Source organism: Artemia franciscana, unplaced genomic scaffold, assembly GCF_032884065.1.
Source record: "Artemia franciscana unplaced genomic scaffold, ASM3288406v1 Scaffold_898, whole genome shotgun sequence".
Lineage (NCBI taxonomy): Eukaryota > Metazoa > Arthropoda > Branchiopoda > Anostraca > Artemiidae > Artemia > Artemia franciscana.
Genome location: NW_027068936.1, coordinates 272,865 through 286,734, shown reverse-complemented (window position 1 = coordinate 286,734; position 13,870 = coordinate 272,865). Strand labels below are relative to the sequence as shown.

At 34.3% G+C, this 13,870-nt stretch overlaps 2 protein-coding genes across 13 annotated transcripts in view; one reads left to right on the top strand and one right to left on the bottom strand.

Moving 5' to 3' along the window:
* LOC136043738 (orphan steroid hormone receptor 2-like) overlaps positions 1 to 13,870 on the bottom strand; it is a 302,790-nt gene that overhangs the window by 56,420 nt on the left and 232,500 nt on the right. The window lies entirely within an intron of this gene.
* LOC136043737 (orphan steroid hormone receptor 2-like) overlaps positions 1 to 13,870 on the top strand; it is a 97,265-nt gene that overhangs the window by 39,774 nt on the left and 43,621 nt on the right. For 4 of the 5 annotated variants that reach the window (XM_065728650.1, XM_065728651.1, XM_065728647.1 and 1 more), the window contains 2 exons: positions 899 to 1,105; positions 8,422 to 8,616. In XM_065728650.1, the coding sequence (XP_065584722.1) occupies positions 899 to 1,105; positions 8,422 to 8,616 (402 nt within the window). The remainder of the gene's footprint in view (positions 1 to 898; positions 1,106 to 8,421; positions 8,617 to 13,870) is intronic. The other variant, XM_065728648.1, reaches the window with a different exon arrangement.

Here is a 13,870-nt window from a genome sequence, read left to right as displayed (position 1 = left end):
TGTTAATCCCCAGGGACTTTTTTTGTTTTTTGGGGGGAGGGGTTGCAAAAAACCCTAATACGTATCAGAAAAGCGTTTAAATGCATTTTAACGCTTATAAAGTATCGTCAACAGAAATGTCCCATTTAAAAAAAAATAAGAGCAAGTAAATCATCGTAGCTTATGCTCCTTTATGTACATATTTAAGACAATCAAGTTTTTACAACAACAAGTAAACCACGGCGTTGAAACTCAAAAGAGTAAAATTACCCCTAATAGGAGGGGGATTTTGTCCCCCTCAAATCCCATTGAGTTCAAGGGATTGCTGAGTAAAAACAGCGCATTTTTAAATTTTCCTTTAAAAATCCTTCTATTTCCTAGAAATTCGATAAAACATATGTAGTTACACATAGAGTATATGTTACATTGTAATTAGTGTTCAGTCAAATACAGCAAATCACATGGACGTCCTCTGCCAAGTTTGTTTATCTTATCCTCTGCAGTGTCATTGTCAACCACGTTGTTTGTAGTAAAGTTATGTTTCTTGTTCATACCTTCTGTGCGTTTTTTTTCTCTCTTTATATCTGTGGTCTGGCAGTCTTTTCTTTGGTTATGTTACATATCTTTAAGTAAGTAGTAATCAGATTAACGGCGCTTCTTGACTACTAAGGTCCCTGCGTTGGCCCTGCAGTACATTACTGCAGCATGATTCGATCTCTGGGTCCCTCATTACCAAGCTAAGGTCAAACCCACAGGGCCACCACAGGACTGTTATAAATCTTTATTTTGAAACTATAAGCCTTTCAAATTAGTAAATTATTGCTTATTAAGATTAATAGACTATTTATGACAAATAATTTTACTGTTTTTTAAAGTTGATTTATGATAAATTCTAAAATTTGCTATTCTGTGTTTTTAGGTCGTCACTACGGAGCAATAAGTTGCGAAGGTTGTAAAGGGTTTTTCAAGCGAAGCATCAGGAAACGTCTTGCCTACGTTTGCTGGGGAAAAAGAGAGTGTGAAATAAACAAACACCATAGAAATAGATGTCAATACTGCCGTCTTCAAAAATGTTTAGCGATGGGGATGAGAAGCTACTGTAAGGACCTCACCCTTCTGCTCGGCGGTTTGTGAACGTTTTTTGCACCATTTTTAAGTTGCAGTTGCTTTCACTAACGCTTTTATGCTTTATTTTAGTTTAAGTTATGACCAAATTACTTAATTAGAATTACTTAGTCTTTTCACCTTTTTACTCGAAAAATGCCACCAAAAGTACCGTTTTAGTCTCAAATGGCACTTACAGATGGTATAGTTGATAAAAGCACCTGTATGTAAGCAATAGCTTTTAGCAATAGCCATGGAACATCTCTCTACGGTGTTTTGGTAGCCCACTAGCCCCAATTTTGAATTTAGACACGACACCAAAAGTGCCATTTTTAGAGCCATGTGACACTTACAGATGGTGAAATTAATAGAATTCATGAGATATTTAACATCTCTCTACTATGTTCTGACAGCCCACTAGCCCCATCGCTTGAGAAATGGGACCAATATTGTCATTTTTAGTGCCATGTGGCTCTTATAGATAGTATAATTCATAAAAAGGGCATGCCAGTGCAAAAAAGTGATTTTCCTTGTTGGTTAAGATGAAGGACTGCAATTATTCTATCCAAGGTTTTTACCGTATTAGTTCCAATGGTACACTTTCCATTTCGATCTGGCGCTATTGTTTGTGGCTATCAGGCTTTTTCGACCACGCCATATAATTTTTCGTAATAAACTTTTAAGACTAACTAAAATAAATACCATTCCTGAACCAATTTCAATGACAATTTTTTCTCATTAGGCAGTTTTTTTCTCATTTCATTTCATTGTTCATTAGGCTTATGAGGTTGGCAGGCTCACTCATGTGTATGACAATCTTGTTTTATGTAAAACAAATACGTCTGAGTTGTTACTTCTAAAGCACATTTTTTTTTTTTTTTTTGCAAAAAGTTAACTTTAGTTTAAAAAGCTAGAAATGGGTAAGGGCCTCCTCTTCAGGGTTTCTTTGAATTTGATTTTAAAATCGAAAAAGAAACTGGAAAAAAGTATTGTCGAATAAAAGTAAAGAGCAATGTTAGATTTTGAAACTAACCAAAATTGTCTAATATATTATATGGGGTTGACTTCGGCTTCCTCGTCTTTACGCTAAATTTTGATTTATTTTTTATCTAAATGCTTCAAGAGTGAATACTCTGATACAAGAACAATATTGTAAAAAAAAACTCTTTCATGACAATTAAATGATGTCAATTGGAAAAATGTGTGTGTTTGGGGGGGGGGGGGCTAAATAAATTTGTGAAAATTTAGGGGGTAATTTTGTTCATTTTAAATTTCCCATGAAAATGCCAAAAAGGACCATTTTCAATGAAAATTAAAAAAATAGGTAATTTTCAAAACCTAGGGGGACGGGGAAGAAAATCTAGGAGACAGATACACCAACATTCCTTCCATCCTTGACAGGCCCGCTTATGTGTAGAATAATCTTATTTTATTGTTTAAGGCAAATACACCCCAAATTAAGCATTTGTTTCCATTTTATCTATACCGAAGCACAACTTTAGTATAAAAAGGGTAAGGGGATGAGGGAGGTGGTAGCCCTTCAAATGTTCAGGGTTCGTCTTAGTATGATATTTGAAACAAATATGAAATTAATTCTTTTTAAGTGAAGAGCAGATTTAGCATTTTAAAGTAAGTAAAATGATCTTATATATGACGGGGCTGACTTTACGCGAGAAGCGTAATTTTTCAGTGAAAAATCTGCTATTTGAATTTTTTCAGTGGAAATACCAAAAGTAGTTTTTAATGATGAGGGTTGGAAATCTAGAGAGTAGATGTATCCCTCCCCCAATTGATGTTGTAGTGCTCATTTGAGTTATATTTGCTTGGATTTGTATGTTTATTTTGTTTTATTTACTCTGTTCAAATGCTTGAAGGGCGATTGGTACATAAAACACTTGCGGTTACCCGCTGTTTAAACCATAAACAGTTCGAGGTAATAAGAAATAATATTAAAAACTCAATTGGCAAACTTAAATTGCAATTGCAAGCTCTGAATATAATTTTACGCTCCAATAGTCCAGTGGACGTAAATACATAGAGCGCGCGTAAATGCATACTTTTAGTACACTATTTACGATACCATAGCCTACATTAAGGAACCGCTAGTGGGAATTTAGAAAATGTTCTGGAGGAAATTGCTAAGGGATCAATAAACGAAAACCCAAACTATTTGCCGGAGAGCAACTTCCACTACTTATAGTCTGTCAACATGCTGATACCTGAAATGCCCCCCGTAAACCTTTAAAACAGTGTTTTTTAACATAGTTTTAGTTTTTTTTTGTAGTAGTATGTCCTTATATTGTAAATTTAATATCTTCAACGTGTTTTTGGCCAAAGAAAGGGGATAAAATACGTAATTTTAATTTTTTTTATTATTATTTAGTTGATGATGTCCACTGTAGTATGCAGGGAGGACACAGAGGTTATATTCTGCCTCTATTCCTCGGGTTATCCTATCATTACTATGATAATTTTGGGTAAAGTTTAATGCCAAGAAAAAAAAGTAACCTTCTGTTCTAGGTCTCAACCCTTTGACACGACTTCGTTCCATGCGCATATTAATGCCTGATTATCATCAAGAGGCCATGTGCTTATGATTTATGCAAAAAGATATGGATTTAGAAATATTTAACATATTTTTATATTTTAAGCATATTTGTATCTATGTTACTATTGCATGCTTCTTTTTCCATGTATTTTTATCTAGTGAAAGCTTTGCAACTAAATGGCTGCATATGAGAACAGTTTTATATAGACCAGTTACATATTCTGATGGTTGGGGGAAGGGGGCATCGTGTTTTTCCTCACTCCTCTAAATTACAATATTTTTCTTTAAAATGCCTGTATGATTTGCTAATTTTTATGTTTCCCGAGCTTAAATAACTCCAAACCTTCTAAATATGCGCATTACTATTAATATGTCGGAAATAAAAATCAATTTAACGCAGATTTACAACAACTTTATTTTTTGCTTCGTTGAAATTCTAAGATCTTACACATTTCTGCTCAGATTATCGTTTTTGCTTCATTAACATGCTAAGATCTTATAATTCAGTGATATTTGACGTAAATTCAATATTCCTGCCAATTAAAACATTTAAGAGAGAACTTGGTGATAATCTTATCAAAGTCCTTAAACCGCTTATTGTTCTACATTATTTTTCGCACCTCCCTGGGTGCTGTATACCTCACAGGTATAAATTTTACCGTTATAAAAGAATCTAAAAGCTTATATATTTTAAAGAAGATTTTTTTAACTATTTTCTAAATCAAATGTTATTAGTCATAAATGAGGATATCATCATATTGTAATTAAAGTGTCCCACTTAATGATTTTTATTTACACTAATAGGTAATAATTATTAATGAATAGAAGTATATTGAATTAAAGCAAAAAGTGTATTATATATAATGTAATAATTAATAAGAAAGGAAAACTATGTATAATTATGTTTTTATAAATAATTTTTATACTTCATGCGCTTTTTATCGTGATTGCCGAATAATCTTGAATAATACTCTATATAGATAACCACTGTTCCCTCGCTCCTTACTATCTAAAGAAGGATTGAACAGAGAATTTTTATGAATTTTTTTTTATTTTGATTACTGTTAATCTTGAATAGTACTTTATATAGATAAATACCGTGCCCTCAATGCCTACTATCTAAACAACGATTCAACATAGATTTTTATGGATTTTTTTTTTTATTGTGATTGCCGAATAATCTTGAATAATACTCTGTATAGATAAGTATGGTTCCCTCGCTTCTTAATATCTAAACAAGGACTGAACATAAAAACTTTATAGATTTTTTTATCGTGATTACCGGTTATTCTTGAATACTCTATATAGATAAATACCGTGCCCTCGCTGCCCACTATCTAAAAAACGATTGAACATAGAAAAAACTTGAAACAAAAATTGTAGAGAATTTAGTCCTCAACAATATTTGCAATAAACACAAATACCATAAACCCCACAGGAACTGAGATACTTGGAAACAACATGCAAAATATTTTTTTTTTCACCTTTGACCATTGAAATCTGTAGTCACGGTCACCCTGTGATAGTGAGACAAATTGTAGAGTGCCATTATAAAAGCTTATACGAATCTATAGCTGACTGTCTCAAATTCCAAGATACTTACCCTATTTTGGCTAAAATTACAGGACTAACTGATCAGAGTAGAATGAAGAAAGAGGTTTGCGAGAAAAATGGCGCATAAAGTAAGACTAGAATCACCAAGTATTCGTTAAATTTTATTTCTGCCAAAATATGTAGGTTCTTAGCCCATTGATATGCTAAAAAAAATGGGGCAAACACCCATCAAGACTTAATTCAAGCAACTGCCTTATACCTGAAACGTAAGCTCAATGAGTATTGGTAACTCTTAGTTTCCACAGTTACCATATTATATATTGGTAGCTTCATAGGTAACTATAGTTTCCCATGCTCTTTGCGTGAGCTATTCGAATAATCTTTGAACTGGGTTTTGGTTGCTTTAGCCGTTTCAGTGTAAAAAGAGACATTTCCTTAAGGTCGATGTGGAAATGAAACTACAAAACATCAAGAATCTCAGGTTCATGATCGACATCAATGTCACCAATGTCATTGACATCATGAATGATTGAATGTCATTGAATGATTTGACATCAATGTGAAATCATTCTTTTTTTTCTGTTGTTCTTGCACAGAAGCGGCAATTAAAAATAGTAATAGCTTGGCACAAATTCCGAGAATGAGCAGCCTACGACATCGAAAGTTTTACGATCATATTATCAGGCAGATTTCATTCAAAGTAAATAAGTTTCATATTTCTGAATCATTTTAATTACAGGGTGTTCACAAAAAAGGCCCGCACACCTTCTAAAAAAAGAGTTGAGTATATGTTATGCCTCCGTTGTTCTAAAAATCTGCGACAAATCCTCGCACGGAACCTCGGGTCCCAAGCGGGCCTTTTGTCTAATGAAAATTTGGGGTCTTTTTATTCTGAGGATTTTTTTTTAATGATGAAGTAAAAATATAACAAACCCCGGATTGAGGACCCGATGTAAGGAATCCCCCGCTTCAGGTCCCTTATCCCGGTAAATAAAGATAATATGTTTGAAGAAAAATGTTCTCAAAATGATAGTACAATTTTAAGGGATCTCAAATTCAAGCCCTTAATATAAAATGGTTGTTAATCTGTAAGGATCTTAAAATAAATACTAGGTACACCAACTCGCAAAAGTTGCAAACCCCTCACTGTTGAAGATGGTTGTAGCCTAACAGCCAATTATTACTTACAAGTCCCCTGTATGTCTTACATCTGGAACCAAATTAGTCTTACCATCAAATACACCGGAAACAAATAATAGATATACCAACTAAGAATCCTTAAACTGTTTATTCCATCACCTATTGAACTTCCAAATAAGTCTTCTGTCTTCTACTGCATCTTTATATACTTATCTAGATATACTTCCAGTCTCTCAACAATTTGCTTTTGGAGCAATTCTTTTCAAAATCAATTATGACATTAAGAAATTACCACCATATTACCTCCATCAAAGTTTGTTCTCCCAATCACAAGATTTACATAATTATAACACTCGACAAAAAAAGGATATCTACATTGACAAATATAATACTGAGAGATCTAAATTCGCTCCGTTTGTGTCAATAGCTCGGTGCTGGGATGCTCACAAGACTTTTATTGATAATTTTTCTTCTATCCATTTAATAAAAAGGAAACTTAAATTTCATTTAGTTCAGGATTATTTTTAAGTATCTTTTTAGTAAGGCAAAGTTTTTGTATGATTCGTTGGTCTGGGTGATTATGGGCCTCTCAGCTGTCTTCCAGTATTAATTTATATTTAATAATATGGACATTTTTAATTTCTTCAATAGTATTGAATGATCCTGGGCTAGCTGCTACTTTCATATTATTGTTGTGTTATTGTATCTTTGCCGTCATGTTTATCTTTGTATTGTAGTGTGTTATTATTTTATCTTTGTCTAGGCCTAGTTTTTCGAGCTTGTCTCCCCATGGGCCTATGTCATTTATATATATATGTATGTGCGATTAATAAATAAATGAACTTGAACTTGAACTAACAAAAGTAGTGAACCCCTCATTGCCAAAGATGATAATGAGCTCTAATAGCCGACTGTTGTTTAAAATTCCCTACATGTCTCACAATTGGTATCGGCCTATTTTTGGTTTCAGTGTGTACCTTACTACTGAAGTTGTCAACCCCTTTAAACTTTCCAAATGGCATATCTCATGAAGGAATTTTCTACCAAAAATGCAAAAAAATGATCAGCTCATCAAGAGCTATTGAATGCCGTCAAAAATCTCTTTCTATCTTTTTTCAAAAGTTGACTTTTTTACCGTAGGCCAAGTTTATAACGTCGTCACTTAGAAAGGAGCAAAGAATAAACTCTAATTTTTTTAGCAATGAGAGAACTTCTTTATTATAAGAGGCACATCTAATACCATTTCTCTACCGCAATCCCAAGTGCAAAAAACCGAATGATAAACTCAGAAAGAAATGGGTAGAAACAATAGATGGCAGCACTTTCGGACCCGTGGAAAAATGTCTCTTTTTTATTTCTGTAAGTTTTTCTATTTATCACTCAAAGAAGATATATTGGTTCTGGGGCCGGGTAACTGCTGCATATATTTAATACTTATAGATTTTAGTCCATCTTCAATTTGAAACTGGTGCCTGCCTTCTTGCCTGCTAAAACGGTGCTTTCCACTCGAAAGCAGAAACATGGTTTGACGAAACGAAAGCTTTATTGCATAACTTCAGATAGTTCTCTCTGACATAGGCTATAAAACTCCAATTCACTTCACACACTTTAGGCTCTGGCCCAAGGACAAGCAAAAACCGTCCTTTTTCGCCCCAGGTAAGAGTTTTACGAAGCTTTCCAAAATGCTATCATATTCATCAATCCGGCATAAGGTCCACATTTTCCGTAAAAACCACAGAGGTTATACCCTTACCACTTTCTAGGAATAAGCTGAAATCGGGATGCTAGGAACATAAAAAAAAACATGACAAAACCAAAGTGTAAAATCCCATTGTGAATGGGACTTCAATTATTGGGCAGCAACAGCTTGAAAATATTTTGATCCATAATGAAGAAACTTGCATTATGTTTGAAAAGTATGGATTGCAAGTATTGTATTGGAAAGTCGGGGAAATGGGTTGCAAGCAAGTACAAGTATTGGAAAGTTGCATTATGTTTGAAAAGTATGGGTAGACACCTCAAACTTGGGTCCCCTTGGCTGCAACATATAAAAACCAATTGGTTAACACGACCTTGATCATTACCTTTTTTTTCAGCTGTACAATCCGAGCGCAAGCCTCATAACAATAACAGTATTCTCCCTAAAGATGTGAAAAATATTAATGCCATGGAGAACCCCACAGAAATGAGTCGATTCGTGTCAGCGTTGAACGCCAATGGCACTAGTCTTTTCGTAAGAACTGATTTGACAGGTGGGGGTGCTTTGATGAATGACACTCACCAGATCACAGGTGCGTACACATATCATATAGGCTAATGGTAAGTTCAGACGCAGAGGCGCCATTTGGGCGAAATCTTGGGGTGGGCATGGGTCATTTGACAGAACTTGAGACTTTTATTATGAATCTAACCTACTTTCAAAGTTTACAGTGATTAATAGCAAATAGCGTAATTACCCCAAGGGTCGTCAGGTAATTACGCTCTTTTGGCTAATAGGCGTGCAGTTAGTTCAAATCATTTGAGCAGAATGGATTATGTTGGACATAATGGATAATTATGGCCGAGAAAGGGCCTTTGTGGTGGAAGCTTGGGCCCCCTGGAAAATCTGGGGTGGGCATTTGGCCACCCCTGACCCCCCCCAAATGGCGCCTCTGTTCAGACGCTGATAAAAGATCCTATCGATCTGTAAAACAATAACGGAAAAACTATTCAAACTTAGTGCAAAAAGTATTCAAAAAATATTGTTATTTTGCTAATCAATATGTTCGCACTTGAATCCATTTATAAATAAGTAAATAAATAAAAAGTTTTTTCAACTGAAAGTAAGGAGCAACATCGAAAACTTAAAAAGAACAATGATTGTTACGTATATGAGAGGGGTTCTTCTTTCTCAACACCTCGCTCTTTATGTTAATGTTTTTTAGTACTTTTAAAAAAGCTTCTTATTGTTCTAAATAAACGGACATAGTGTTTCAGGAATCGTAAGAACCAGTAAATTTATCCTTGTATCTGGTGTATTCTTCAATATGCAAATAAAATTTTGAAAGGATCTGAGTTCTTTCGTGTGGGACATAAACATAGCTCGGAATGGGGAAAAAAACACCACTACGCAATCGAAACATTTTAAGTGCATTTTTACGATATGTGGGCATCTCACCAAGGCTGTATTCATAATTTTTTTTACAAGAGGGGGATTATTTTTTGAGGGGGTGTTTTACAGAAAAAATTATAAAACGCAACAAATGCTTTTTTGTTACTTTATTACGATTCAGGCAGAAATATCGTAGGTGGGTTTAAACTCATTACCCCCTCCCCCCCCCGCGGATACTGTTTTTCGTCTAACACCTTTTTGAAATAAGTTAGACGAGGATTATTAAATAATGGGATTGGGGAGAAAAATTATGGCATTTTGGCCCGTATTGGTGATTAATTTATTAGCGAATTGGACTGATCTCTGCTTCAAAATACGTGCGAACGTTAAACAACAGGTTTGCTACATGGCCTGTAAAAAATACCTGGCAATTGTCCTCTAGAAGATCTTTTTTGCATTAGTGTTCTATTCATTAGAGTTCTGATTTATTTTGGATGGCTCAAAACATCTAAAAGTAGTGTATTGAAATGCAGTACAAGAGACTAGGAATGCTAGGAACCAAGTTTAAGAAGGCCCTATTTCCTTAGGAATGTTGCGAAAGAAAATGTTTATTTTCCCTATTGCCTATTTCCCTGTTATACTTTTCATCTTCTTCTGAAGAAAGCATGTGATACATTTGTGGGCGGCAAAATGTGTAAGAAACATAAAAAAAAACAGAATTAATACACAAAAATCAAACAACAAGAAAAACACTACAACGTTCAACAGTATGCGCGTTGCGTGAACTATAGCACGTACAAACGCTTTGTTTTTATGGAACTTTTTATCGTGTCATAGGGCTTTAGATCAGAATGATTTACGTTTGCATAAACCCAGGAAGAAATAAAGGCTAGGTAATCGCCTAACACGTCTTAATACAACTTATCATGATAGAGGGTCTTCGAAAAACTTTTTATTACATCTCTGATACTTTTTATTAAGCGTATCCTTAAATGATGAGCGCTATGAAAAAAAAATACGGTTAAATTTACTATTTTTATTTTTGGAACCCGAAGTTTATAGTTCGCTCTTAACTAGCGCCAAGTTATCCGTGCTATATTTATTCATTTTCTTACACAGCTTTAGTCGTTTTTATAAAACAAAGTATTTTCTGTATTTTTTTTAAGGTCACACTGATAACGTTTCCTTAATGCATAGGTTATTTCGACAAATTTACTATGCAATGATGGACTTCAATCCACGCCTTCGACGTTAATGAATAAATAGCATCTAGCTAACCTCCATATAATTATGTGCTTAAGTTTTATCTTGTGACATAAACTTGAAATTTTGTGACAAGCCTACAACTGTAACTTGCACCGAAAGGACAAGATATTTGTTTTATTGGAATTATCAAACAGTTCGTGGTAACGAACTGTAGTAAGGAGCGACCCGGCTCAATAGAAACCAAAACTCTAAAAAATGGAATTTTGATACAAATAGCTACATCAAAAGAATCGCATTTTAATGCTGATTTTAAATATATAAGTTTAATCAAGTTTAGTCTTACGCATCAAAAGTTAAGAGCCTGAGAAAATTTGCGTCATTTTAGAAAATAGGGGGAAACACCCCCTAAAAGTCATAGAATCCTAACGAAAATTACACCGTCAGATTCAGCGTATCAGAGAACCCTACTGTAGAAGTTTCAAGCTCTTATCTACAAAAATGTGGAATTTTGTATTTTTTGCCAGAAGGCAGATCATGGATGCGTGTTTATTTTTATTTTTTTATTTTTTTTTTCCCAGGGATGATCGTATCGACTCAGTTGCCCTAGAATGGTACGAGAGGGTTCATTCTAAAGGAAATGAAAAGTTCTAGTGCCCTTTTTAAGTGACCAAAAAAATTGGAGGGCACCTAGGCCCCCTCCCACGCTAATTATTTTCCCAAAATCGACGGATCAAAATTCTGAGATAGCCATTTTATTCAACGTAGTCGAAAAACCTTATAGCTATGTCTTTGGAGACGAATTATTCCTCCACAGTCCCCGTGGGAGGGGCTACAAGCTACAAACTTTGACCAGTGCTTACATATAGTAATGGTTATTGGGAAGTGTACAGGCGTTTTCAGGAGGATTTTTTGGTTGGGGGAAGGGGTTGAGAAGAGGGGGATATACTGGGGGAACTTTTCATCGAGGAATTTGTCATGGAGGAAGAAAATTTCCATGAAGGGAGCGCAGGATTTACTAGCATTACTTAAAAAAAAAACAATGAAAAAATAAATATGAAAAAGTTTTTTTTTCAGCTAGAAGTAAGGAGCAGCATTAAAACTTAAAACGAACAGAAATTATTACCCATATGAGGGGCTCACCTCCTCCTAATACCTCGCTCTTTACGCTAAAGTATTTTTAGTAATGTCAACTATTTATTCTACGGCTTTTGCGATTCAGGGCTCATTCTTAATGAATTGGGATAAAATTTAAGATTTGGTTTAAAGAGAGATACTGACGAGGGGGCGAACCCTCTCATATGTGTAACAAAAACATGAGAATAAAAAATTCTTTACGTAAGCTAATTTATAAGTTACGTATATCTTTTACTAATAAAAAGATTCGTAAAAAAATAAAAGTTCTAGTTGCCTTTTTAATTAACCAAAAAATTGGAGGGCAACTAGGCTTCCTCCCCGCTCTTTTTTTCTCAAAATCATTCGATCAAAATAATGAGAAAGCCATTTAGCCAAAAAAAAAAAAAAAAAAAAAATATATGCAAATTCCTCTGCGGAGAGCCAAAATCAAAACATTTATTGATTACAAAACGTTCAGAAATTAAATAAAAAAAATAAGTTTTACAACTGAAAGTAAGGAGCAACATTAGCACTTAAAACGAACAGAAACTTGTTTTTTTTTTATTTAATTGGTTTTACATCTATCTAGTCATTGAGCCAGAATTATGGTTTTGCTTAGACTATCTTACAAAATAATATAAACTGGGTAAAAGGGCACTTTTCTTTTTCGGTGATTTTCGACAAATTTTGAATTTATTTTATTGATCTAGAAAACAAAGTGAATTTAAAATTTTTAATTCGTTAAATCTACAAAATTTAAATTCAACGGCCAAAAAAAGGAATTCTTTTGTTGTTTTTTTTCAACCACTTTTTGAATTTATTGTTATTAGCAAAAATGTAAATCAAATTCAAAATTTATAATTTGGTAGATGACAAAACCTCAGTTATCTAATGCTTTTTACTGGAATAAAAATAAATAAATTGTGTGGTTACTGATGTCATGTAAAGTAAAAACTGATGATTTTTTTTTGTTTTTGAGCCCTCCTGAACGCCCCCCCCCCCCTAATTGTTATGACTCCTCTATGAGATACCTCATTGCAATTTTTATCACTAAGGGAACTATCGGGGATTTTCAACTTCTTCCTTAGCAATGCCCGGTGCCTGTTTTATTACTACAGGGGCTATGAGGGGTTTTCAACTTCTGTGTTATCGATGAATAATGGTGAAAGGGGGATTTATCTTCCTGGATCGTGAAGTTGCTATTTCAGTCACATTTTGACTGTTCACCTGTTTATGTTTCATTTGCTTGAAAATAGAGTTTTCTTTTTCTGTAGATTTTCGGTGAATTTTCGATTTATTTTTTGTTAATAAAACACATTTTAAAGATTCCAATTTGGTAGATAGATAAAGTTTATTCTCAGCTATCAAATGCTTTTTAGTTAAACATTAAAATTGTTTAAACTAATTTTTGATGTTATATATAGGTAGAGATGATGCTGTTTTTCCTATTTGATTTCTCTTAATTGCCCCAATGGTTTTGACTCATCTATTCGGTACTTCCATGCTTCTTTTATCACCACTGGGACCATGGAGGGTTTTCAACTTCTTTCTTACCAATATTCGATACTTGTTTTATCACTGTAGAGGCTATGGAGAATTTTCACTCTTTTGAGAGGCTATTGAGAGATATGGAGAGTAGGACCAATACCGTCCTAGACACAGCTTAGATACCAATATACAGTTATGAAGACTCGATTTATTTTTAGGACAAAGTGCGCAGTAGCGATACTAGCGGCTGGAGACAGGAAACTAGTATTGATATCTAATTGTCGGAGCGTGGGCTTGGAGGAGGAATTTTCACAAAAATTCTCGACACCTCGATGATACCTTGTCCACTTTGACAGTTCGCTGATAGACTCTTTGTCTTTGAGTCAGTCAGCCAACGCTGAGGCTTACAAAATGATATTTAAAATTAGGTGTCGAGAATTTTTGTGACGGTGAAATTTGGTTCCCTTTTGTCAGTGAGTTTGTAAATCGAAGGGGATGACGGGACAGGGAACTCCCAGAGTGGCGAAATTACAAAAATGTTAATACGAATTAACTGAGTTTTTCGAGCAGGTATACTGGAAAATAATGAGGAACCACCCTTTCCTGATTTCAAACAGAATATTCTTCTCTGTTCAACCGAATTAAAA